The following is a 27,886-nucleotide window of genomic DNA, read 5'->3' as shown; positions in this document are numbered from 1 at the left end:
ACCAAAGCAGAACAGAATTTTTTTTTCCTAATTAATTACTACCCAAAGATACTGATACAACATATGCTGAGTGCTCTGTATGCCAGACACTATAGTAACAAGGGTACAGAATGATTTTACGGAGGATATTCTAGTGGAGGATTTTGGCCATAAGGAAGCAAACAAGCTGGGCAGACTGTGGTACGTGTGTCTCAGAAGTAAACAGGGCGATTATTAGAGTTGGAGAAGTTAACCAGTCAGGTAGTTTCAGAGGCCTCTCTGAAGATATTTTTGCTGATAACTGAAATGTGTAAAAAAGTCCAGAATGAGGAGCTAAAAAGAGAACGTTATGTTCATTCAACTCACTGAGACAATCACTAAGGATCTAGTACATTCTTTTCATTGTTTACCTTTTTTCTTTGTTGCTTCTTAACCTGTTAGTGAAGAGCGTGATCTTTTATAACAGAAAATTAGAACATTTCTGGTTGTCTGCAGTATAATCTTACATTCTTTTCAGATGTGTGTTTCTGTTCTTTCATAGACAAAGCTATCATAAGTAGCACTTTTGGTGAGGACATTTCTGTTAATTCCACACAGTTTGCAGCATAAATCTTTTTCATATGTTCAAAAGAAACAATTATCTGGTTCATGAAGCAGTTTAAATAAAATAGTCTTGGCTACTTGATCCTTAGCTTGCAATATTGCCTAGGTTGATTTTTTTGTTTTGATGTAGTTATCTTTTCATAGTTCTTTTGGAGTAGAGAGACAGAATAGCAATGACTGAATGCAAAAAAAATAAAATAAAATTGAAGAGTAATATTGAATATGCCACATGATAAAAACAGCAAAAAAAAATTTTACAAAATTTTCATAAACCTGACATGAAAGAGCTCAAAATTGTTTTTTTATTAATAAAACTTATCATATATATTTTAAGATTTTGCAAGTTAGGCAAAATAAACCGAAGTTAATTGTCAATTCTCACAGTTATGTAGAAATAACACATGCAATTTTTTTGGCTTACTAATAATTTTGTACCAGTCATTTGAAACAACATCCTCTTGAGATTTAATAATAATTCCATTTTTCACTTTTTAGAGTTTGATAAAAGACAGTCAATATCCTGAAGAATTTCAGAAGTTTTTTTCAATGCTACTGATACTCTCTTTTCATTAAGTTCTTCTAACATGATTTCTGAAGATCTTGATTTAGAATAATCAGAAGACTGTTCATTTTTCTTGTTAGAAAACTGGTTTAGGACACCACTATTCTCCAATAGCACTGAGTTACTTAATTAAGGAGCTTTTCCCCAAATTTTTAAAATTATATAAATATTTTTATTTTTAGAAAGACTGGCTTTCATATCAAAATACTTATTTCTAAATTGCAAGTAAGATTTCTTGGATTCATAATAAAGTAGGGTCTTCAGAAATTAGAGTTCAACCCCTTACAGATGAGGAAACTATTAAGGCGGGGGAATATTTACCTGTGTTTGGATTGAGGCTTGGTGATAAGGAGGAAATGAATGAAAATCTCAGTAACATTTCTTGATGTTCTTAAGTGTTATAAAAATGGAACAAGAGAAGCAATGATAGGATTATAAGCAATCTGTGTAGTGTCTTTATTTTTTCTAAGTAAAAATAGATCTGTTCTCTGTTCCAGAACTACTTTATTATTTCTCTTGTTTTCATAAGAGAAAACAAGTTTAAATAAGTGGGGTAAGAATGAAAGATTTCATGAAAAGTTTTCATAAAAGAAGTCAGAAGTTGGTATTTAATAATTTTAATAATTTAGAATAATGCAAGTGAAAAACTTCCCAAACGACACCTTTACCCTAGTTCACTGTTCCTTGTTCAGTTTAAACGTAAAGAGAAGTGTTAACATTATGTACCTTCCATAGACAAGAAAACATCTTATATATTTGCTGATTCAATAAAGCTCTGCAATATATTAAGTATGGATTAATATTCATAAAGTACACTAGTGAATTAAGCCTTGAATTGAAGGGGATTAATTATGCAGGACAGTACATTCTTTTTAAAGGATACAGTTAAACTTCTGTATTTTTTCAAGTTCAGAAGCAACAGACCTGTGCAAGGGAAAAAAAAAAGTAAGTTTATGCTAATTTTTTTTTTTTTTTTTTTTTTTTTTTTTGGTACCAGGGTATTGAATCCCAGGAACACAGCCCCTTTTTATTTTTTAGTTTTGAGACAGGGTCTCACTAAGTTACTTAGGGTCTTGCTAAAGTGCTGAGGCTGGCTTCGACCTTTCTATCCTTCTGCCTCAGTCTCCAGAGTCATTGGAATTATATGTGTACTTTCTTATCTTCCTACCTAGATTGTCTCTCAGAAGAAAAGATCTTTTAAAATTTTTCTGTACTTCGTTGGTTTTCTGATTAATTTTTTTTTTGTACCAGGGATTGAACGCAGGGGCACTCCACCACTGATCCACATCCCCAGCCCTATTTTGCATTTTATTTAGAGACAGGGTCTCATTGAGTTGCTTAGCACCTCACTTTTGCTGATGTAGGCTTTGAACTCCCAATCCTCCTACCTCAGCCTCCCAAGCTACTGGGATTATAGGTGTGTGCCACCATGCCTGGCTGGATTGCTGATTAATTTTAGAAAGGCCTCGTTTATATGCAACTCTTAAAATTAGATGGTTTGGGAGGTCCAAGTTTTTACATAGTTGAATTAGACATTAAAACAACTTTTTAAAAAAATTTTTTTCTTCGGGTATAGACTATCTACTCGTCTCATTTCTTAAGCACAAAGGCTTAACACAAAACATTAGCTCTTACCATGTTTGAAAAAGAGATAATGGGACAGTTGGTATGAGATATAGGTTTGAATGTATAAAACTAGCAGAACCCCTTACATGTGTGTTCATTTATCCTATCAAGCTAGAATGATCTATGAGCAGTGACACACAACTACAAACTTGATTATTTCTATAAAAAATTAATGAGGACATTAGTCCAAAAATACGTCTTTATTCAAGTTACCCGAAAAGGCTTTTGTAGCAGGGTGCACGGGCACATGCCTGTAATCCCAGCGTTTTAGTCAGCTTTTTCACTGCCGTTACCAAAAGACCTGACAAGAATAATCAGAGGACTACAGTTTATTTTGGGGCTCATGGTTTCCTAGAGAGCCAGCTCCATTCCTCAGTACTTGAGGTGAGAAAGAACATCACGGCAGAAGGATGTGGTAGAGAAAAGCAAGTCAGGATATGGCCACCAGTAAGAGACAGGGATTAAGCTCAGCTCTCAAAATACATTCCCCAAAGGCACACCCCTAATGACCCACCTCCTCCAGTCACGCCCTTCAGTGTGCCACCAGTCACCAATCAATCCCTATCTGGGGATTAATGAACTGATTAGGTTAATACTCTTGTAACCCAATTGTTTTACCTCTCAACTTTCTTTCACTGTCTCATACAGGAGCTTTTGGGGGACACCTAATTTAAACCATAACATCCAGTAACTCAGGAGGCTGAGGCAGGAGGATCATATGTTTGAGGATATCCTCAGCAGTTTAACAAGACTGTGTCTCAAAATAAAAAACAAAAAGAACTAGTGATGTGGCTCAGTAGTAAAGTACCTCTCAATTCCCAGTGCCAAAAAGAAAAAAGTTTTTTTTCACAGTAAATGTGGCTTTATTGACTTTACTACAATGGGTCATATGCACTTTCTTGCCAGTTTGCAATCTTTTCTCTTCCTTGTACTCTATAGTTTATGGATAGTAAATGAGAAAGATCTTTGATCATTTTAAGCATCTGTGGAAAAGAACTTAGATATGACTTACTCCAGAGCCTGCTGATTCTTTGTTGGGACTAATGACATGTTAACTAACTCAGGCTGACTCCTTACTTCCTGGTGGGTGAGCAAGATCAAGGCCTCAAAGGTGGTTTCAAAAGTTAATGATGATAAATCGGACCACTGTCAGGGACTGGTTAACAACACTTCCTCGATCCTGCGGGCAGTCAGTTGGCCCTACCTTTCCCGGTCTGGCCTTGTTGGGGAGTGCTCCCTTCCCCTGTCGCTGGTCGAGAAGAGCAAGGGGGGCTAAAGATCCCAACAATTCTTCATTATGCAAAACACCTTTTGCATAATGCAATTTTTTTTTTTCTGGGAATAAGCAACCATACAACCTTTAATTCTGTTGCTCACATGATGAACCAACTACTTATGAAATAGCTTCTGTACTTTTTTTTTTTTTAACTAACATCCATATTAAAATGTTGAATTGATAAGCTAATAATGGTGAATGAGAAAAAACTGAAATATGATTTAGTATCATTTTACAGTCTCTTCCTTCAACTCTGAGAAGACAAATCACAATGGAAATGTCTTATCCTTTGCAAGGGGATGGAGCTACTCCTCAATTCCTTTAGCTTGTCTCTCTGCTGCTGCTTCCTTTTTTCCACCCACAGCTTCTATAAACAATGAGTATTTTCACTTTATAGTATTTCTTGACAGCTATTCTCTTTCAGTTTTTATATAAGAGGTCTGCATTTTACAAATGCCAGTTGTGAAGTGATCACTTTTATAGCCATGGACAATTTCCCTTTCTTCTAAACTGTTTTCATTACCTATTCAAGCAAATTTTCAGCATTAGTTGAAGGATGAATCTGGAAAGGCAGATCCTCACATACTTGAGATTTTCAAGTAGCACCTACTGATTTGATTTGATTTGTTCCAAGAAGTAACTTAGGCTCCTAAATTGTTTCTGGTATCCTTTCCTGGTACGTTCAGATTGTACCCTAAACTGATATGAATCTGCTGAATGACTTCTTCCTGCCATTTTCTATTTAGGGCTTGTACTGCCTTCAAATTTGAACTCTAAACCCATCCTATACCCTAGCAGAGAGCATCTGCTCCACAAAAACTATCTTCTCACTATCACCACAGGCCAAAAGATTCTTTTTGCCTCTGCTCTTGGTTTCTCCCTATATTATCTTATTTTCCCTAAATATTCTTTTAGAGCCCAGTCCTAGTCCTCTGCAAACTGAAAGGCACACAGAAGGGACTGAAATACTTGATTTGTTATTTGCTAATTAATTTGGGGCAGGTAATTAATATGATAAATTGTTTAAAAATCAAACTTTGCTGAAAGCTTATGTTAGTCAACATTTTATTTCCATTAATACTGATCCCCTTTATATTTTCCATTAAGTTTTGAATTTATCATGATAAAAGCCATTCATTTTGAAATTTTCAATGCAGTTTTTTGTCCCTCAGATAAAATATGATTAAATGTGATAAATCAGATATCTGATTTGAAACAATTTTCAAGCTTAAGCTATCAAAAGCATTATAGGAGTTAAATATATTTAAAACTAATAGTTTTCTTGGGAAAACAATTTCAGGGATTACTATTTGATACTTTAATTTCTAAATATTAGTTGGCTCTTCTAGACAGATTAAAAGAAATATAAATACCAATTTTCTTCAGGAATAGAAGCTGAAGGATGTGTTTGCATCTCTCTTGGACTAGTCTGGGTTAGTCTTCTGCACCATGATGTTACTTTTGTCACATAACTAGAGTGCATATATTAAAAGAAATATTTGAAAATGAACTTTTATATATTCTACACAAGTATACAAAAAATGGGAAAATCATTACAACAGTTTGGAAAAAAGGACAAAGAAAAAATTTACTCATTTTCTAAATCTTCCTCACTACACAGAAAAGGCAAGTTTTTTCCATTATTCATCAAAAATAAAATGATTTATTCACATAATAAAGATAACATTTAAGTCAAAATGAAGGTAATACTTGAATTTCATTTAAAGCTCAAATTTAAATGTTTAAATTTTCAAAGTAAAATGAGTTTCCGTAAGTTTTATCATAAAAATGTATCTACACATAAGACTATGTGAGCATTTTGCTTACAAAATTTAAACTAGAAAAAATAAACACATATGTAAACACACAGTTGTAATAATGTACAAATATTGTGTTTAATAAAGTCTAATAGGTAAAAAAAGCAACACTTCTTGAACATTCTCAAGTAAAATCACTAAAATGTCAAGATTACCATAAGTAGAATTACTATAACTAATAACAAATCATAAAAACCCAAAAAGTATATTCATAAAAACTGATTTCAGGAATCTTCCCAATTTTAAGAATAATCACCAGTTAATCTAATTTTTACTTTATAGACATATACATATTTTGCTAATTATGATTGCAAACCTTATTTCATATTGGTTAGGGGATCAGAATTGGTTAGCACAGCTGACCACAGTGCAATCACCACAGCAAGTCAGTTATACCTGTTTTTTTTTGTTTTTGTTTTTTTTTTTAAGCATATTAAGCAGGTTTTATTTAAAGGTAATAATACAGACTTCTCCCAGGAGGGAGAAGGGGGCCATGGCTGATGTTCAAAAGTCCCCAGAAGTGAGCGCACCCTACATCTTTTATAGGTTAAATTCTCTTTTGTTCTCCAGTTCTCTCCCCCCTTATCTCTCCTTCCTGCCTACGTGACTAGGCCTGGTTTTGCATTAAGTGAGAAGCCATGGGCAGGGGGAGGAGTTATACCTGTTACACGTATCATTTTTAAAACAATAACTTGAATACAAGGAAGTATAATTAAAGCTGAACTGATTTAGTCAGTTATTCTAAATGTCAGCAGAGCTGAACACTGAAACCTGATGGAATTACTTCATTCACATTATCCACATGGAGAAACCAAAAATGTATATAGAACATTTAAATAATGTTATATGCTTCCTTTCTGCCACTTAAAACATGAAAAAAATTTTTTTCAGTGATGGCGATCAAACCCAGGGTCTCATGAGTTCTAGGCTAGTCCTTTACCACTGAACTGCATCCCCAGCCTGAAAATAATTTTTTTAATTAGTTGTTGATGAACCTTTATTTATTTATTTGTATGCAGTATTGAGAATCAAACCCAGTGCCTCACACCTGCTAGGCATGTGCTCTACCACAGAGCCACAATCCCAGCCCCTAAAAATAATTTTTAAAACTGCTTTTCAGTACCTTTCATATGGTCCAGGGTGTTCAATTTCAATTAACTCATCTTGTCCATCAGGAAAAGTTAACTTACACCAACCTAACTTGAGCCCTTGATTCACCTTAAAAAGCAAGGAGGAAAGGAAAATTTTATCACTCTAAAACTGAAAACAAAAACATAAGCAACCTCTCCTAACTTCATTATTAGTTTAAGAAAAATAAGTAGATTAATCATTAAAAATTTATTTTGACAATTTAAACATATTTTACATGGCTATGGGTATTATTTAGTAACCACTCACATAATTAATAGAGAGAATAAAAATACTAATCCCTCATGCTATATTGAGTTTATCTTTGTAAAAATGACTAATTTTGTCACACTGTTCTGACTTGTTAAGGAATTCAATGAAATCAGTAAAATCTCTTGACAGATTTTATACCTAAACAATAATTTGAGATGTGATATCAGCATTTTATTTTCTTTGTTTTATATTCCATGGATAAACAACCAATAAAAATTATCTTTCAAACTATAGTTAAGAAATTACAGCTAAGGATAATGTATATTTCAAAAGAAAACAGAAGACAAAGATAGAATTTTGAATGTTTTCATCACAAAGAAATAATAAATGTCTAAGGAGATGTTTATCCTGATTTGAACATTATATAATAAATACATGCATCAAAACATCACATGGTATTCCATAAACATGTTTAATTTTTATATCAGTTAAAAGTGCTTCAAAAATCTTTACATAAAAAAGTAGATTTCAACTAGACATGGTGGCACGTGCCTATAATCCCAGTGACTGGGGAGGCTGAGGCTGGAGGATCACACATTTGAGGCCAGCCTTAGCAATGTAGTGAGGTCCTAAACAAGTTAGTGAAATCCCATCTCAAAATGAAAAATAAAGAGGACTGGGGATATGGCTCAGTGGTAAAGCACCTCTGGTCAATCCCCGATTCAAAAACAAAAACAAAACAAAAAAAATGTAGATTTCAGTGTGAAGGATACTCACCTGTCTTTTTTTGGTAGAAAAGCTGAAATTCCAATTTAGGGTTACAGTAATGCCATCTACAAAGGTAGCATGTACTTTGTCATCAGAGTAGGCAAGAAATCTTCCCACGCTGGGTATGACGGATTCTTTCAAAAGCAAAGGCAGTATATTCCTATCATTTATCCCAGGTTTCTAAAAGTAAATTTAAAAAGCAGGAAATTAAAGTTATTCATTAACAAGATTTAAATAGTAATGAACTCTAAGGCAATTTCACATTCTGATTCAGAAGTTTAAAACTGTAGAATTTCTTAAGTATGTTTTAACTTTTCCAGAAGTGGATACCTCAAATAGTCTTATTTTACAAGTAGATTAGGTTTTAATCATTGTAAAGTTACTGTTCTCCTCTACATTACATAAAAAATAGACAAAAATTAAGAAGTATGGTAACACATAGGTTTATAATTCAATGAGCATGGATAAAGAAATAAATGTCTGGGGCTGGGGATATAGTTCAGTTGGTAGAGTGCTTGCGTCACATGCACAAGGCCCTGGGTGCAATCCCCAGCACCATAAAAAAAAAAAAAAAAAAAAGTCTGGGGGTTTTCAAGATGGCGGCCTAGAGGGTGGCTGCATTACGTGTTGCTCCAGAACTCAGGATTCAAGAGAGGAGATATTGAGACGCTTGGGACCAACTCAAAGTAGCCGGGTGACTCTCACCCCCTGGGGGGGCATCCCGGATGGGACGGGGGTCCCGGAACGCAGGAAACTTTGTGAAGTAGAACTGCCGGCGAGACGCCCCTCCCCCCGCTGGAGCGCCATAGAGGAGGCCGCTGGGCACAGCGCTGGGACTCGGAGCAGCCACTGGGGCTCCGGCGGCTGCCCGGGGGAGGAGTGGCGGGGAGAACTATGTGGACTCAGGACACCGGGGCCTGCCCTGAGGAGGAGGAGAGGAGCGTGACCACTTGGATTCGGAGAGACTGCGCCAGAGCTGCAGGCGGTTGCCAGAGGAGAAGCCGCGCGGCGGAGCTGTTTGGAATCAGAACGACGCTTCTGAACACCGGGGCCTGCCCTGAGGACAAGGAGGAAGAGGAGCAGCCGCTTGGATTCGGGTGACTATACGGGAACTACAGGCGGTTGCCAGAGAAGGGGCTGCGTGGCGAGCTGTTTGGACCCTGACCACTTCTGAACCCCGGGGCCTGCCCGGAGGAGTAGGAGAAGGAGGAGAAGGAGCGCGGCGGGTCCTTTGGACTCGCAGTGACTGCATTAGCGCTCCAGGCGGCTGCTCAGAGGAGAAGGCGAGTGGTGAGTTGTTTGGTCTTAAAGTGACAGCTCCTGAACACAGGGGGGCTGCCTGGAGGAGAAGCGTGGTGGGACGCTTGGTCTTGAGGGACCACACCAGAGCTCCGGGCGGTTGCCCAGAGGACCCGTGCAGCGGGTCACGTGGATTCAGAGCCACTCAGAGGGACTGCTCCTGAACACCCGGGGGGTTATCTGGAGAAGGAGGAGGAACGGGCAGGGTCACTTCGACTCGGAGTGATTGATTGCCCCGGGCTACGGGTGGTTGGTGGGAGGAGGAGGCACGAAGTGAGTTTCTTGGACTCCTAGTGACCGCACCGGCATACTGGGCGGCTGTCTGGAGGAAGAGGCCTGTGGCGGGTCTCTGGGACTCAGAGCGATTGTTCGGGGCCACAGGTGGCTGCTCAGAGGAGGGGCCACGCAGCCAGGCGATTAGGTGCAGAACAGGGTCCCAGGATCTAGGAGGCTTCTGGGTGGAAGAGCCGCACAGAGACAGGCTTAGGGCTGGAGCGAAGGTTCCAGGCCTATGGGCAAATTCTCTGAGGAGGGGCAGCCTAAGGAGATTCATCTGCGAAGGGTGAGGCTCCCAGGCCCAGGAGGTAGGGCCGGGCCCCTGGAAACTTTGCAGAGGAAGGCAGCCCAGCCCAGGCAGTAGCTGTAAATTGAGGGGAACCTCTAGGAGGAAACTGACCAGCGAGACCTCCCCACCGGGTGAGTCTTCCCTGCTGGGTGAGGTTTCCCACAAGGACGGTAAAACCAGAGGCTCAGGCCCAAACAGGCCTTGCCTCAGCCCACAGCCTAGGTCCCCTTTGGATGACCATTGGTCAACAAGTGGAGGCACCTCTGCCCACTAGCAGGGAATATACCCCACCTGAAGGCCACCACTCCTAGAGAGGCAGCTTCCTTGTGGAGCACCGCATTATCAACCTCCTCCAAGACTTCAGCCTACTGAAGGCTAAGAGGGGATATATATAGAAATCTTCAGGGTCATTGTAAATCAACAGAGGAAATCTGCAATATCTCAGCGGTCCACTGATATCTGAACAACATGAGAAAACAAGGAAAGAAAATGCTGCAAACAAATCTAGATGTTACATCAATAAAACCCAATGACAGCATGGCAGAAGAAATGACAGAAAAGGAGTTCAGAATGTACATAATTAAAATGATCAGAGAAGCAAACGAGGAGATGAAAGAGCAAATGCAAGCATTGAATGATGAGATGAAAGAGCAAATGCAAGCATTGATTGATCGCACCAATCGACAGTTAAAAGAGCAAATACAGGAAGCAAAAGATCATTTCAATAAAGAGTTAGAGATATTGAAAAAAAACCAAACAGAAATCCTTGACATGAAGGAAACAATAAACCAAATTAAGAACTCCATAGAAAGCATATCCAATAGGATAGAACACCTGGAAGACAGAACCTCAGACATTGAAGACAAAATATTTAACCTTGAAAACAAAGCTGAACAAACAGAGAAGATGGTAAGAAATCATGAACAGAATCTACAAGAACTATGGGATATCATGAAAAGGCCAAATTTAAGAATTATTGGGATTGAGGAAGGCCTAGAGAAACAAGCCAAAGGAATGAACAACCTATTCAATGAAATAATATCAGAAAATTTCCCAAATCTGAAGAATGAAATGGAAAATCAAGTTCAAGAGGCTTACAGGACTCCAAATACACAAAATTACAACAGACCCACACCAAGGCACATTATAATGAAAATACCTAACATACAAAATAAAGACAGAATTTTAAAGGCTGTGAGAGAAAAGAACCAAATTACATTCAGGGGGAAACCAATACGCATATCAGCAGATTTTTCGATCCAGACCCTAAAAGCTAGAAGGTCCTGGAACAACATTTTTCAAGCCCTGAAAGAAAATGGATGCCAACCAAGAATCTTATACCCAGCAAAACTTACCTTCAAATTTGACGATGAAATAAAATCCTTCCATGATAAACAAAAGCTAAAAGAATTTACAAAAAGAAAGCCAGCATTACAGAACATTCTCAACAAAATATTCCATGAGGAAGAGATGAAAAACAAAGAAGCAAATCAGCAAAGGGAGGAATTATCCTAAAGGAATTGTCAAATAAAGGAGGAAACAAGTTGTGTCAAACAAATAAATAAACAAAATTTTAAAAATGAACCAAATGACCGGGAAACCAAATCATTTCTCTATAATAACCCTGAACGTTAATGGCCTGAATTCATCAATCAAAAGACATAGACTGGCAGACTGGATTAAAAAGAAAGATCCAACAATATGTTGCCTGCAAGAGACTCACCTCATAGAAAAAGATACCCATAGATTAAAGGTGAAAGGATGGGGAAAAACATACCATGCACATGGACTCAGCAAAAAAGCTGGAGTATCCATCCTCATTTCCGATAATGTGGACTTCAAGCCAAAGTTAGTCAGAAGGGATAAAGAAGGTCATTTCATACTGCTTAAGGGAAGCATAAATCAGCAAGATATAACAATCATAAACATCTATGCCCCAAACAGTGGCTCATCTATGTATGTCAAACAAATCCTTCTCAATTTCAGAAACCAAATAGACCACAACACAATAATACTAGGTGATTTTAACACGCCGCTCTCACCACTGGACAGATCTTCCAGACAAAAATTGAGCAAAGAAACCATAGATCTCAACAACACAATCAATAATTTAGACTTAACGGACATTTATAGAATATTCCATCCAACCAAGAGTGAATACACTTTCTTCTCAGCAGCACATGGATCCTTCTCTAAAATAGACCATATATTATGCCACAAAGCTAATGTTAGCAAATACAAGAAGATAGAGACACTAGCATGTATTCTATCAGATCATAATGGATTGAAGTTAGAAATAAATGAAAGAGTAAAACACAGAAACTATTCCAACATCTGGAGATTAAACAATATGCTATTATATGATGAATGGATAACAGAAGATATTAGGAAGGAAATTAAAAAATTCTTAGAGGTAAATGAGAACAAAGAAACATCATATCAAAACCTCTGGGACACTATGAAAGCAGTACTTAGAGGGAAATTTATTTCATGGAGCGCATTTAATAAAAGAAGTAAAACTCAACAAATAAACAACCTAACACTACAGCTCAAAGCCTTAGAAAAAGAAGAACAGAACAGCACCAAAAGTAGTAGAAGACAGGAAATTGTTAAACTCAGAGCTGAAATCAATGAAATTGAAACAAAAGAAACAATACAAAAAATTGACAAAATAAATAGTTGGTTCTTCGAAAAAATAAACAAAATTGATAAACCTTTAGCCACACTAACAAAGAGAAGACGAGAGAAAACCCAAATCACTAAAATTCGGAATGAACAAGGAAATATCACTACAGACAGGATGGAAATACAAAACATAATTAGAAGCTATTTTGAAAATCTATACTCCAACAAAATAGAAAATTTCGAAGACATCAACAGGTTTCTAGAGACATATGAATTGCCTAAACTGAATGAGGAGGACATAAACAATTTAAATAGACCAATTTCAAGTACTGAAATAGAAGAAGTCATCAAAAGCCTACCAACAAAGAAAAGTCCGGGACCAGATGGGTTCTCAGCCGAGTTCTACAAAACCTTTAAGGAAGAGCTCATTCCAATACTTCTCAAAGTATTCCATAAAATAGAAGAGGAGGGAACCCTCCCAAACTCATTCTATGAAGCCAATATCACACTGATACCTAAACCAGACAGAGACTCATCAAGGAAAGAAAATTTCAGACCAATATCCTTAATGAACATCGACGCAAAAATTCTCAACAAAATTTTAGCAAATCGCATACAAAAACATATTAAAAAGATAGTGCACCATGATCAAGTGGGTTTCATCCCAGGGATGCAAGGTTGGTTCAACATCAGGAAATCAATAAACGTAATTCACCATATTAATAGACTTAAAGTCAAGAATCACATGATTATTTCAATAGACGCAGAAAAAGCATTTGATAAAATACAGCACCCCTTCATGCTCAAAACACTAGAAAAAATAGGGATAGTGGGAACATTCCTTAATATTGTAAAGGCCATTTATGCTAAGCCCATGGCTAATATCATTCTAAATGGTGAAAAACTGAAAGCATTCCCCCTAAAAACTGGAACAAGGCAGGGATGCCCTCTTTCACCACTTCTATTCAACATCGTTCTTGAGACTCTGGCCAGAGCAATTAGACAAACCAAAGAAATTAAAGGGATACGAATTGGAAAAGAAGAACTCAAACTATCCCTGTTCGCTGATGACATGATTATATATTTAGAGGAACCTGGAAATTCCACCAGAAAACTCTTAGAACTCATAAGTGATTTCAGTAAAGTAGCAGGTTACAAGATCAATGCCCATAAATCCAACGCATTTTTATACATAAGTGATGAATCTTCAGAAAGAGAAATTAGGAAAACTACCCCATTCACAATAGCCTCGAAAAAAATAAAATACTTGGGAATCAATCTCACAAAAGAGGTGAAAGACCTCTACAATGAGAACTATACAACACTAAAGAAAGAAATTAAAGAACACCTTAGAAGATGGAAAGATCTTCCATGTTCTTGGATAGGAAGAATTAATATTGTCAAAATGGCCATACTACCTAAAGTGCTATACAAATTCAATGCAATTCCAATTAAAATCCCAATGACGTACCTTACAGAAATAGAGCAGGCAATTATGAAATTCATCTGGAAGAATAAGAAACCCAGAATAGCTAAAGCAATCCTTAGCAGGAAGAGTGAAACAGGGGGTATTGCAATACCAGATCTTCAACTCTACTACAAAGCAATAGTAACAAAAACAGCATGGTATTGGTACCAAAATAGAAAGGTAGATCAATGGTACAGAATAGAGGACACGGACACAAACCCAAATAAATACAATTTTCTCATACTAGACAAAGGGGCCAAAAATATGCAATGGAGAAAAGATAGCCTCTTCAACAAATGGTGCTGGGAGAATTGGAAATCCATATGCAACAGAATGAAACTAAACCCATATCTCTCACCATGCACGAAACTAAACTCAAAATGGATTAAGGACCTCGGAATCAGACCAGAGACCCTGCAGATTATAGAAGAAAAAGTAGGTCCAAATCTTCATCTTGTTGGTCTAGGACCAGACTTCCTTAACAGGACTCCCATAGCACAAGAAATAAAAGCTAGAATCAACCACTGGGATAGATTCAAACTAAAAAGCTTTCTCTCAGCAAAGGAAACTATCAGCAATGCGAAGAAAGAGCCTACAGAGTGGGAGAATATCTTTGCCAATCATACTTCAGATAGAGCACTAATCTCCAGAATCTATAAAGAACTCAAAAAACTCTACTCCAAGAATTCAAACAGTCCAGTCAACAAATGGGCTAAGGAAATGAATAGACACTTCACAGAAGAAGATCTACAAGCAATCAACAAACATATGGAAAAATGTTCAACATCTCTAGTAATAAGAGAAATGCAAATCAAAACCACCCTAAGGTTCCATCTCACCCCAATTAGAATGGCGATTATCAAGAATACGAGCAACAACAGGTGTTGGCGAGGATGTGGGGAGAAAGGTACACTCATACACTGCTGGTGGGGCTGCAAATTAGTGCAGCCGCTATGGAAAGCAGTGTGGAGATTCCTTAGAAAACTTGGAATGGAACCACCATTTGACCCAGCTATCCCACTCCTTGGCCTATACCCAAAGGACTTAAAATCTGCATACTACAGAAACACAGCCACATCAATGTTCATAGCTGCTCAATTCACAATAGCCAGACTGTGGAACCAACCTAGATGCCCTTCAATTGATGAGTGGATAAAGAAACTGTGGTATATATATACTATGGAATATTACTCAGCCATAAAGAATGATAAAATTATGACATTTGCAGGCAAATGGATGAAATTGGAGAATATCATGCTAAGTGAGATAAGCCAATCTCAAAAAGCCAAAGGACGAATGATATCGCTAATAAGTGGAGGTTGACACATAATGGGGGGGAGGGAAGGGTTAGAGTTAGGGTTAGGGAGGGGGGCAAGTATGGAGGAAGGAACTACTGTATAGAGGGTAAAGAGGGGTGGGAGGGGTGGGGGAAGGGAAAAAAATAACAGAATGAATCAAACAACATTGCTCTATGTAAATTTAGGATTACACAAATGGTATGCCTTGACTCCATGTACAAACAGAGAAACAACATGTATCCCATTTGTTTACAATAAAAAAAAAAAAAAAAAAAAAAATCTGAGAATCACTTCCTCCAAATCAGAATTAAAGAATTTACTTTTGCAGTTATGATAAATGTAAAACAGTAATACCATGATTTCTACTGATTACGTTTTTACATCCTTCAAATACAATCAATTCCCAGTCCCTTCCCCTCCCATTAACAGCAAAAACAAAGTGGGCTTGGGGTGTGGCTCAGAGGTAGAGTGCATGCTTATCATGTTCAAGGCCCTGGGTTCAATCCCCAGCACCTCCCCCAACCCCACCCCATCCACACAAATAAATAAAAGCCTGATTGTTCAGTGTTTGTCTTTAGGGGAGTATTTTTCTGAATAAATCAATATTAATGTTACAAAGAATTTCTCACATAGCTTAGATGAAAGCAGTTTGAACTCAGAAGTATGGATGCAAATAATAAAACAATTTTAAAAATCTTGCTTTTTTAACATACCATTTTCCAGCAGCATATGCGATAGTTATGGCTTAAAGAAAGTCTTGTCTTGGCACAATGTTGAAGAATTCTGTGAACATGAGAAAACTCCTTAAACATTTGCAAATAATGATATCTTCCCATTTTAGGAACACGTCCACAATGCCATATAACATTTTAGATGGTCAATAAATCATTTCCACTGAATGGTTGTAAATTCTTTTCTTCTAGAAACCTTTAATTCCCTAGAAAATAACTACTGTTGTTTTCCTCTGTGCTAATCTTGCCTAGTTAAGGCTATTCCTTCAATTTTTATCAATAAAATGATTCCACAGACAGAATTAAAAGGTGTTCCTTTTAAAGAGGCGATAGATTCACAGGCCTGAAAGGTTAAGCATAATCTAAAAATGGTGGGTAAGGGAGTCAACTAATTTCTGGGAAATCAAGTTACAAATTCTGCTCCTTTAAATCTATTTTGGAAATTGTTTATAGACATAAATTTATAAAAATAAATTATTTAATTCAATAATTCATTTTCGTTATTTTGGTTGCCACAAATTAAGAGAATGTTAAAAATAAATGTACTTTATCTATAATATGCTCTCATAAATCTTTATTAATTTGAAGATAATAAGGAACTAGGAAATTTTTCAAGGGTGTCATAAAAACCCCAACTTGATTTGAAGGAATAATAATGATGCCACACTGACCTAGAGTAAAGGTGCTTATTTCCTCTAAGCACTTGGCTCACTATCTATGAATGTTTCTCCATAATTTAAAAGCCAGAAGTAGTCTTGTAATGATATAGATTACCTCATTTTATAAATTATGAGAAAAGTTAACACATTTACCAAAGACATATACTTTTAAATGCCAATTATTAATCTTATCTTTAACCACAGGGAAGTATATCCAAGGTTTACAGATGTTCAACACTTGGTTCAAGAGAATATGAAGAACTTACCTGACTGCCTGTTTAATCAGAGAACATACAGAGAATGGACTTCCTGGTCTATCTGAAGGAAGGTTATTTACTGAGTAAATTTTCTCTTCTCTCTGAAAATTAATTTAAAATGAAAAATCTCATTGATAATATATTTTGTCAGCTGGGTGTGATGGCACACATCCATAATCCCAGTGGCTCAGGAGGCTGAGGCAGAAGGATCACAATTTCAAAGCCAGTCTCAGCAACTTAGGCCCTTAAGCAACTCATTGAGACTATCTCTAAATAAAATATACAAAAGGGCTGGGATGTCTTGCCACACATCCAGCGTGGATGAGGGAAAGGGTTTCTGTCAGAGGGATGCGCTGGCTGTAAATTAATCACTAAGAAACTTATTTAATAGAAAAACCACAGGATACAATTATCTTTTGAATCAAGGGGCATGACAGATTGAGCCATGCTAAGATCTGGCTCTAACAAGAAACGGAGCTCACTCTTGGTTTATGTATAGCAGTACAGATCAAAGGGAGAACAGTAGGAGCTTCTTCCATGAGAAGCAGGAAGGGGTGGAGTAAAGCAAGCCATTTTGCTCTAGAGGATGGTGAGCTACTGCACTGAAACCACATACTCCAGGCAATCTGGAACAATCGCTCAGTGACTGCCAGTTTCTGGGAGCCAGATTTCCGTGTCTGATACTTACCAAACCTGATTTTATTTGCTAGTCATGGACGGCTTCCTGCAGGGATGTGGCTCAGTGGTTAAGCACCCTTGGGCTCAACCCCCAGTATCAATAATAGTAATATTATTTTGCCCTTATTACCTTTTTTATGAAAAATATATTTACATAGTATTAAGGTAGCAGTTATTTTAATAGTCTAAAGCCCATATTTCAAAGGTTTTTTATGATGCTTTTCCATTGTCCAATTTTTTTAAAGTCCAGTTTTTTTAAAGTATTGAATTCCACATATTCACTTTAAAAAAAAAAATTTTTAGTTGTAGGTGGACATAATACCCTCATTTTATTATTTTTTTATGTGGTGCTGAGGATGGAACCCAGAACCTTACGTGTTCTAGGTGAGCATTCCACCACTGAGCCACAACCCCAGCCCCCACATATCCGCTCTTTTTAGTCAGTTGTTTTTTTTTTTTTTTGGCTGCTGTGATCAAAGACCTGATAAGAACAACATAGAGTAGTTTATTTGGGGCCTCATGGTTTCAAAGATATCAATCCATAGAAGGCTGGGCTCCATTCCTCTGGGCTCAAGGTGAGGTTGAACATCTTGGTGGAAGAGTGTGGTAGAGGAAAGTGGCTCATACGATGATTATGAAGCAGAGGGAGACTCCACTTGCCAGATATAAAATGTATACTACAAAGGCCAACACCCAATACCCACCTCCTCCAGCCAAACCCTACCTGCCTCAGTTACGACTCAGTTAATCCCCATCAGGAGATTAATTCACTGTTTGGGTTAAGGTCTCATAATCTAATCGGTTCACCTCTGATGTTCTTACATTATCTCACACATAAGCTTTTGGGGGACACCTACTATCAAAAGTTATATTCCAATAGCCTATAACCAACTGTCCAATTTAAATCTTGGCTATAGACTAATATAGTAACAAAACTAATTTTTCTACACATCAGCAGAAAATTTATCACATAAGCCACTCTTTTACCTGAAAAGGCTACATAGGTTCTAACAATATTTTAACTGAATGAATAATCACTTTGTTATATTTATTAATGGAAGACCTACTGCTACAGTAGAAGACAATATTATTATAAGGGTTTGTTTGTTTGTTTTGTGGCACTGGGGATTGAACCCAGGGCATCATAAATGGGAGGCAAGAACTCTACCACTGAGCCACATGCCTAGCCCTTCAGGTTCTTAAAATTAAAAGAATAATTTGTTATTCTTCTGCATTTCCTCTTTCTCCGACCTTCTAGTGTTTCCTAGGACTTGTCTCAAGGCTTTTCTTTTGACTTCCTGATTTCTTTTCAGGTAATCCCAACAGGGCTCAAAGCTATGTCACAATAAATAATCATGGTAGCAATAGCTAACATGTATGGAGCTCATTTATTCCTCAATTCTGAAATAAAAATTATTAATACCTGGTTTCTAGATGAGAAAACTGAGGCTGAGGGCTAAGTAGCAATAGAGATCTGATTTGAACCACAAGAGAGTGTATGTAGCTCATATCCTCTATTATCAGGGAAAGAAGATGGGTTTCTAAGTCAGACAGATCTGGATTCAGATTGCAGGTCTGCCTCTTACTAACTATAATGATGGCCAGGCTATACAAACTTTTAAAACAGAATTTCTGGTCAATTTTACTTGATGTTATCAAGTTGTCAATTTCTAATCCAACCAACACTGAGCAGCACCCTTTTGTAACAGCCTTTCTGGCAGTGAATACTACCAATTTCGTTTTAGACAATTTGATAAGTGAAAAATGGCATAACATTATTATAATTTGCATTCCTGTGATGTAAGTAGTAAGGCTGAACATGCTTTCAAATATTATGGGATTTTCATATATATTGCCTTTTCTAAGGCATAAACCATTCTTAAACTTTCCTCATTTTTCTATTTGGGGCTTTGGTTTGGGGTTTTTTGCTTTTGCCAGAATTTTGCATATTTAAAAATTAACAAAAATTTGAAAATCTTGTCAATTTTTTTCTTTTATGCTATTTTTCTGTATTTTATACCTTAAGACCTCTCATACCCAAAGTTTATAAATGTTATCTTCTATATTTTCTTCTAACAATTATAAAGTTTGCTGTCTTACTCTTTTTAATTTACCTGGAATTTATTTTGGAGTATGAGTTAAAGCAAGAAGCAAAATAATTTTATCCCCCAAAGAGAGTCAATTGTTTTTAAAGCTTCTCATCAAAGCAGATAGAGAAGAATGGATGTGTTACACAGGGGTCTGAGAATGAAGCCCAAAGTAATCCACCACAAATAAAAAACTTGTTTGGAAATTGGGTGTTTTTATCTCATGCTTTTAAAGAACGCTATGAAATATTTGCCTTAGTAAACAAAAAGAAAAAAATCATTCTCCCGACAGCTTTGAGTAAAACTGAAGCTCCATGAAGATGTACTACATTTATCTTGCAATACTACACACCTGCTAATAGCAATCAGCAGTGTGACTATGTTTACTCACCCTATTTGCCTGTTAACTTGATTGTGCAGCACACACACACATATACTTATATATACATTTGCATTACTGGTCACACTTTCATCTTTTTATCCTTATTTGCCTCTCTGATTGACTACTAGATTATGAACTGTTGAGGGCAAAAACTCTTTCATCTTCCTAACTCCTGGTGCTTACCAGTGTGCCTATCAAAGGGTAAGTGTTCTATTGATGTTTATTGCCTGAATGAACACTCTCCTAGAAACAGACCTCTGTAGATGATCTGCTCTAATATATACTGAAACATTTATACATGAAATGATTATTTGGGATCTACTTAAAAATGAAATCAGGAATGGAATAGGTAGGGGGAAGTACGGATGAACAAGTTAGATAATGGAAACTGAAGAATTCATTTAATTTCTTTTTTTTTTTTTTTTTTGCAGTGCTGGGTATTTGAACCCAGGGCCTTGTGCTTGTGAGGCAAGCACTCTACCAACTGAGCTATATCCCCAGCACTGCAAAGAGATATGGAGTATACATCTCTACTTTTGTATGTTTGAAATTTTTTCCATAGTTTAAAAAAAACTCCCTACTGACTCAGATAATTTTATTAAATACTCCACTCTGTAAATGGAAAGGGAAAGCATTTTATTCTCTTCCTACCTACAAAACACATGGCACATGCCTATAATCACAGCAACATGGGAGACTGAGGCATGAGGATCATAAGTTCAACCCCAGTCTCAGCAACGTAGTGAGGCCCTGTCTCTTAATAAAATATAAAAAAGGGCCGGGGATGTGGCTTGGTAGTTAAGCACCCCTAGGCTCAATCCCTGGTACCAAAAAAAAGAGGTGCTTAAAACAATTATACAGTCAGTCTCTCTTTCTCTCTCTCTCTCTTCAGGGCAGACACTGTTCATCTGCCTAATAAAATCTCTTGTGTGAGTTCCCACGACCAGAGTGGTTTGTCCAGACGCCTTTTCACTAACCTGATGCCAATGCTGATATTAATTCTCCAGACTAAAGAGTTGGAAGCAATATTATATAAAAACAATTTTCCTATATATATTCTGATTTATAACAAAACTCTCTCATAGCTTGCTTACCTCTAATGATCCTTCTAGTCTAGGGTAATATGTAAAATAGTTCCCAAAATAGGCTCCCTCAGATTTGAAAACAGATCCATCTCCAGGATATATTTCTATTGAGTTCACATTTTTATGAGTAAGCCTAAGGGAAAGAAATAATAATTAATTTTTTTTCTAATTGAGATTAAAACATCTATGAAGGCAGTCATCAAAAAAGGTCCCAAAGAAATACTTTTTTGCTTATATAGAGAAGTGGATCATTTCATATTATGAACCTGAGCAGATAAGTCAACTTTTTTGCAAAAGATACATAGAAACACAGAAGTTGTTTATGTATTTATTACTTCAACAACTCAGAGCTTTTGGAATTCAGTATCTTGCCTCATCCTCATGGCATCTCCAATGCCAATCATTGGGGCTTGTACATAAACAGTCACCAAGCTATGTCTACTGGATAGAAGTTCAATTCAACACTCCCAGGACCTGAAAATAAACTTTAATAAAGCAACTAGTATAACCAATACCTGATGGTTGAAATAAACCGTCTGTACAGGAAGCCGTCCCTTATAGGTGACCAATTATACCCAGAGCAGCCACAAACAATCAAGGTATTGGTCATATACTATATAAAAACTGAAGTCAAGTTAATTTTATTGGAACATATATGAAAACTATATTGTCAGAAGGGGGTGGATATTTATGCAGGAAATGGAGAGCCCATGCTCACACACACACACAAAATTTACCTGTGCTCTTCTAACATTATTCATAGAAGTCAAACTTTCCATCTGGCCAATAGCATGATACCGTAGTCATCAGAGAGGTACCCTCCATTGGGTAGGATATCAAGGACTAGTGCTAGCAGAGAGCAACTACTCAATGAGTACTGGCTTTGAATCTTCCATTTGCTATTGTCTTCTCTAATTCCAACCTCAATAGGTAACCTTGTGATGTGGCTAATTCAGACAATTAGGTCTTCTGATGCTTAGAAGGAGTATTCTAAATAACTGATATGAATATGCTATTCACTAGCAAAATTGATTCCTCAATGGCTTTGGAATTACTGCAAACATCTTATAAATATGATTAATGTGAGGGGGTCACAAGACCCATATGTACCAATAAAACAAGTTCTGAGACCTATAAAAATGCAAGATGAAACACAGGAATACAGTCTGCCCAGCAAAACTGTGTCCTTTTTGCAACTCTGTCTGCAAGGATAGTCCCACCCCTCTGTGACACTGTAAATAGCTCTACTCCAACACAGGTTCTTTACCTATATGTGACACCCTTATACCAAACCACTTTCACTAATTCAGGATAGGAAAATTCTTCACCAGACTCTCTCTGTGCAAGTGAATCACAAAAATTCCACCTGTGGAGGATAAAATATAGGTTATTTAATTCTGGTTGCTCCAAATAATTGTCTTAAAAGTCAGGAAAATAGTGCCACTGTAACAACATTTATTTCTTGCTTAACTCATTAGATCAAAGTAAAATAAAATATGAAAGTATATTAATGAAGTATAAAAACAAATCTTATTTTTCCATTTATTTTTTCAGTATTTTCAATTGTCTCACTATTGTATCTCAGCACAATTACATAAATCAACAGCTTTACTAATCTTTAAAATTTAGACTGGATTCAAACAAATATTTCCTGAAATATTTATGATGGGACAGACATTGTGGTCTTAGGACCTAAGAACCTAAAAAAGCAGATATGGTTCCTGCCCTCTGTGGAGAATTCACCCAGGCAGGAATGTTATATAGTAATTGTTGAGTACAAAGGGGAAGTATTGAATGCTATGGGCTTATACAAGAACCTAGCTTGTCTAAGGTCATTGGGAAAAATACCTTAAAGAAGCGAGGTTTAGCCTGAGATATGGAAATAAGCCCAAGTCAGTCAGTTGAGGGACAGTGCTCCTGACAAAGCAAAGAACAAGTATAGTGGTAAAAAAGAGAGCTTTGAGTGAACATTCTAGAGATTGCAAAAGTTCAGTTTAGCAAGAGTACAGAAAATGGGTAAGAGTAGTGAGAGAGTTGAGGATTACAGATACAGGGAGAGACTGGATCACAGAAGACCTATGAAGGTTAAGGATAATGTTTAAGGAAAAGGATAATGGCTTTCAACCTAAAGCCAGTGGTACGTAATTGAAAAACTTAATTTAGAAGCATAAAATTTCTTCTGAAACAAAATCCTGGATTTTCCAATTTTAACAAGATAATCATAATTGTCATTCCCTTATTTTGTTTTAAATAACAAATGAGTACTTATAGACTACCTGGGATCATATTTCAATTTTACAAGTACTTTCTGCGTGATTTTGCTCAAGTTATTTAACATTTCTTGGTCTCAAGTTCCTCTATAAAAAGGGGATGGTAATAGTACTTACCTCATGGATTACTATGAGGATCAATTAAGTAAGGTACAACAGTGCTTGGCATATAAGCTGCTGGTATTAGCTTACCCAAAGAACCCTGGGCAGATTCCTATCCCATCACTTAGCACACTTAATTAATCCCTTTAGGGTATGGTGACATTCACTAAACTCTGTGCTGATAAAAAGCAATGCCTGGGTCTTAGTCATCTCTACAGTCACTGCGCTTACCAAAGTATCCAGTACTATAGAGTTAGCCTCCCCAAAACATTCAATGCATGGACACAGAATAAGAAACAGAAGTAACACCTTTGCTAAGAAAATTATTTACTATCTGTTAAAAGCAAAGATTTGTGTCAATTAAATTAACTTTCCATATAAGTACTGTCAGGTAATTTAGGAAGAAAATTATGCTTATGTAAAGACCAGTTCTCATAAAAGCTTTATGACCAATAAACCATTCTTTCATTACCTGTGCAGGTGTGGGGCAGAACAGCTAAGTAACAGGGTCCTGGGAAGAACAGAAACCTCTTTTCTTCTTTCCTCTGAAACATCAGAAGTTAAAATTCTACTCGTGATGATATCTACATCAGTTTTAGACATGTTGCTAACTTTATTGTGAAAATGAAGTGCTAAAGACAAAGGGTATCTCCATTCCTTTGGACAGGAAGTCACAGACCAGCACTGTTTTACCCATGTGTATACACATGTGTGATTTGCACCAGGAAAAGGCAGCTCCCCGCTCCCTTCACTTCCATTTACACAATTTGTCTTCCCTAAAGTTTCTTTGGATTTTACGACCTGGCAATAAAGTTCATTTTCTTTATTCTTCAGTCTTTGTCCTGATAAGCCCTCATATGTACAGATTTTGCTGGTTTTTTCAACTAGTCCATCTTTAGGGGCTTGATTATTTTTTTCTGAAAATACTATAGATGAATCTGGCTTTTGGCTAACTTTACACAAAAAATGCACTGTAAATTCATGCTGAGATTTGGGAAGGCAAAGATATGCATGACCATCTAAAGATGTTATCTTCACAGTGCCACTCTCCATACATATGGTGCTACCATCTGGATCAAGACTGGGCCACCTGACTTCTGAGATGTCAATGAAGATGCACTGCATTAAGAAAAGAAAGGACACGGTGAGTAACTTCTGTTAACAATCATATTTTTCAAGACTTTTGATATTTAAACACTGTGTGAGAAAGCTCTTATTGCTTATTTGTATTTTTACTGAAAAATGGAGAGCCTATATATAATTTTCTAGAGAATGTGATAGTTAATATTCTCTCTTTTAGAAAAAGAGATGTAAGATACACGCAAAATGAGAAAAAAGAAGAAAAAGAAAGAACCTTGATTATATTTAGTGTTAAACATATTTAGGTTTAAAATGCACACTGAAATTAAGTAGACTGGGAAACCTCCCACCCCAATACTCTGAAAAAGAATATAAATGAGGAAGGACCTACACTGTGATATTACAATAAAAGCAATCAGAGCTTAACTGGTATGGAACCTGCACAAAAGTGACTTCCAGAACAATTCAGAAAATACAAAAACAGACTCTATCATATCTTAAATTGTTACAAGTAATAATATATGCTTTTTAAAACAAAAGGGATAAGACAGAATTGCTTAATAAATGGTACTAGAATTACTGAATAGCTTTTGGGAAATGCTGTCTTAGACGATTATCATATCACATGGACTAAAAAATAAAATAACGTGTATAAAGTACCTGCCAAATGGTACCTGGCATACCATAAACTAAAATAAATTCCCAGTGGCTTAAAGAGTAATTTTTAAAAATTTAATTACTCAAAGGTAAATTGATCCTGACAAATAAGGAAAGAGACCCTTAACAAGTAACAGCGCCTATGTGTTTTTTCATCTAAGATATAAAAACAGTAGGTGTTGCATAACCGTCTTAATTAAATGTTTAATTTAATGTTTCAGTTTCCATTTATATAGAAACTTAATTTTAAGAAAACTACTGCCAAGAAATTCTCTTGAATTTACAGTGCTATCTATGTCATAATGCTAAAGTAAAGGCGTATATAATTTATGGCAAACCTGGTTTGTAAGAATGGTCAGGAAAAGTTTTTTCTTTTGGAATTAGACTGTCTAATTCTATTGCAGAACTAGTGGCAAGCTACACAATTTCAATGAATAAAATTACTCAAAAGACACAATGAGGATGTAACTTAGTGGTAGAGTGCTTGCCTAGCATTCATGAAGCTTGGTTCCGTCCCCAGCACTGAAAAAAAGAGACAATGGAAAAAAAAAACCCCTCCAGACTAAGTTAAAGCTCACGACTTTTTATCACTCCTTTGCGACATTACAAAATAACAGAATTATTCAGTAGGCAGAAAAGCATCTGACAGCACAAACAGGTAGCAGAAAGTTAAAAGATAGTCTGGGGACATGGATCAGTGGTAGAGCCCTTGGTTATGCCTGTCATACCTGAGGCTCTGAGTTCAATTCCCAGTTCAAAAAAAAAGAAAGAAAAATTAACAAAAGAATAAGAAAAATATACAGTCTTCAGAGTTAGAATAGGGTCAAATCCTGACTCTGCTACTTAGAAAATATCTACCAACAAATTAGGTAAATTCTCTGAGACTATTTTCCTTGCCTTTAAAAAGGGACTGATATCCAGTCAATATACCTGTTCTGATCAGCAGGTACCTATGCCATACAGGTGCAATTAAATATTTCTAATATTATTCCTAGTTCTTGGCACATATAGTAAACCTTTAATAAATGATGGCTATTATTATTATTATTATTCTTCAAAGTGCAAACTCAAATATAAGCAAAAGAATAAAATTTTTATACATGTAATTACATATTCCTACTACACATTAATAAATGTTACTGAAAATGCTCATGTAATTTCTTATTTTTGAGACTTCTGACAATGATAAACTCCCCAATCTGAAAAGTTATAATCCTTGACTATGAAGAAATTGTCAGAGAAATGAACTATGTAATTTAGCCCTTTTGTATTCTATAGCTTGTTTTTATTCCCAAGTGACCTGGGGGGGGAAAAAGACAAAATATTAAACTACTAGTTTCTAATTACATATTTTCAAATATTTATTTATTTAAATGAGGGTTTTTAAAAAATATTTTTGTAGATGTTGAAAGACCTTTATTTTATTCATTTATTTATATGTGGTACTGAGACTCAAACCCAGTGCCTCACACATGCCAGGCAAGTGCTCTACCACTGAGCCACAATTCCAGACCTAAAAATGAGATTTTAAGAAAAATTACCTTTTTTCTTTCAGAAGGTACGATGCTTTCAGATAAAAAAAGGCAAGTAGCTGAAGAGTTTCGAAAATCTAGGGCTCGCTGTAGTTGCTCCTAAAAAAAGAAATATCAGATTTAATCTTTAAAAATGTAAAACAATTTGAAAATCAGTTTACAATGACAGTAATCAGAATACTAATTACTTTTCATATTCTAGCCTACTTCAACAATATTTAGTATTAAAAAAGTGTAGTTTTTGTGACATTACTTACTCGGTAAGTGCTAATAACAAAGTGTGTCCTTTGACGAATTCTTTCTGGTTGTTCTAAAGGGTGTGCTGAAACAGGAGGTGACTTTTCAAATAAAAATTCAGAGCCACAGGGAGAAAGTTGCAATTTGGAACCATCAACATATTGGACCTGCACTGAATCATCTTCATAAAGTACCATCTGCACTTCCGCTGCCATTACAAGACGATAAGAAGTCCTTTCAAGGTGAGACTGAAGGAAATGAAACCACAATAGCATAGACAGTTCTCTTAATGTACAAAAGTTCTACCAAAGTAAATAGACACATTTTCTAAGAATATAAGAAAAACACACTGCCACTGCATTTACTTTTGCTGGAAGGAAAGTGATTTTTCTATAAATACTTCAATGATATAAAATTAATATCATTAACAAAATGCCTTGATTAGCTCCTAGGAATTCACTCTTAACATAGAACATTTGTGAAGATAGCTCACAAATGTTAAAATTGTCTTTATCATTTTTTGTAGTTTTACTTTTCCTGAGATTTAATTTAAATTATATGCTCAGGATATCATTTTAAATAACAAGCAATTTACACTATTGGGATAAGAATGCAGCAAATCCCTACATGTTAACGCAATCCATATGAGTGATATGTTTTTCCTATCCTTTCAACCTCAGTCTGTTAGGTCTTGTTTTTTAATCCAATCTGCCAGTCTATGTCTTTTGACTGATGAGTTTAGGTCGTTAACATTCAAGGCTATTACTGAAGCATGATTTGTATTCCTAGTCATTTTGGCTTATTTCTGGTTTTTAATTTGATTTAGTTTCTCCTTTGCTTGACTATTCCCTTAGTGTAGTTCCTCCTTTTGCTGGTTTTCACTTTTCTTTCTTTTTTTTTTT

The 27,886-nt window shown here is 36.3% G+C and overlaps 1 protein-coding gene and 1 long non-coding RNA gene across 5 annotated transcripts in view; one reads left to right on the top strand and one right to left on the bottom strand.

Moving 5' to 3' along the window:
• LOC306664248 overlaps positions 1-27,203 on the top strand; it is a 28,154-nt gene extending 951 nt beyond the window's left edge. Inside the window, exons 1-3 of one of the 2 annotated variants that reach the window (XR_013764683.1) lie at positions 51-180; positions 24,519-24,622; positions 27,064-27,203. This is a non-coding gene — a long non-coding RNA (uncharacterized lncRNA). Of the gene's footprint in view, positions 1-50; positions 181-24,518; positions 24,623-27,063 lie in introns of those variants that run through there. The other variant, XR_013764682.1, reaches the window with a different exon arrangement.
• LOC306664233 (uncharacterized protein C5orf34) lies at positions 177-27,259 on the bottom strand (the record flags this gene model as incomplete). 3 transcript variants are annotated; one of them, XM_079145070.1, is made up of 12 exons in its annotated part: positions 177-1,260; positions 2,028-2,068; positions 5,420-5,518; positions 6,987-7,081; positions 7,982-8,152; positions 15,941-16,010; positions 16,884-16,975; positions 21,116-21,239; positions 22,374-22,472; positions 23,951-24,597; positions 26,757-26,846; positions 27,005-27,199. In XM_079145070.1, 12 exons carry the CDS (start codon positions 27,197-27,199, stop codon positions 1,067-1,069), a joined length of 1,917 nt encoding a protein of 638 aa, XP_079001196.1. In that variant the 3' UTR covers positions 177-1,066. The 3 variants fall into 3 exon arrangements, 2 of the variants coding, with proteins under 2 accessions (XP_079001196.1, XP_079001197.1); XM_079145071.1 differs by having other exon boundaries at positions 1,122-1,534; positions 27,005-27,259; XR_013764680.1 differs by lacking the exons at positions 177-1,260; positions 2,028-2,068; positions 5,420-5,518 and adding exons at positions 5,527-6,259; positions 6,525-6,823 and having other exon boundaries at positions 27,005-27,259.
• Between the last annotated feature and the right edge of the window lie 627 nt (positions 27,260-27,886).

Source organism: Sciurus vulgaris, assembly GCF_902686455.1.
Source record: "Sciurus vulgaris genome assembly, chromosome: 6".
In the NCBI taxonomy this organism is placed as follows: Eukaryota; Metazoa; Chordata; class Mammalia; order Rodentia; family Sciuridae; genus Sciurus; species Sciurus vulgaris.
Note: the sequence above shows the minus strand (reverse complement) of the source record. Positions and strands in the feature narration are given on the sequence as shown.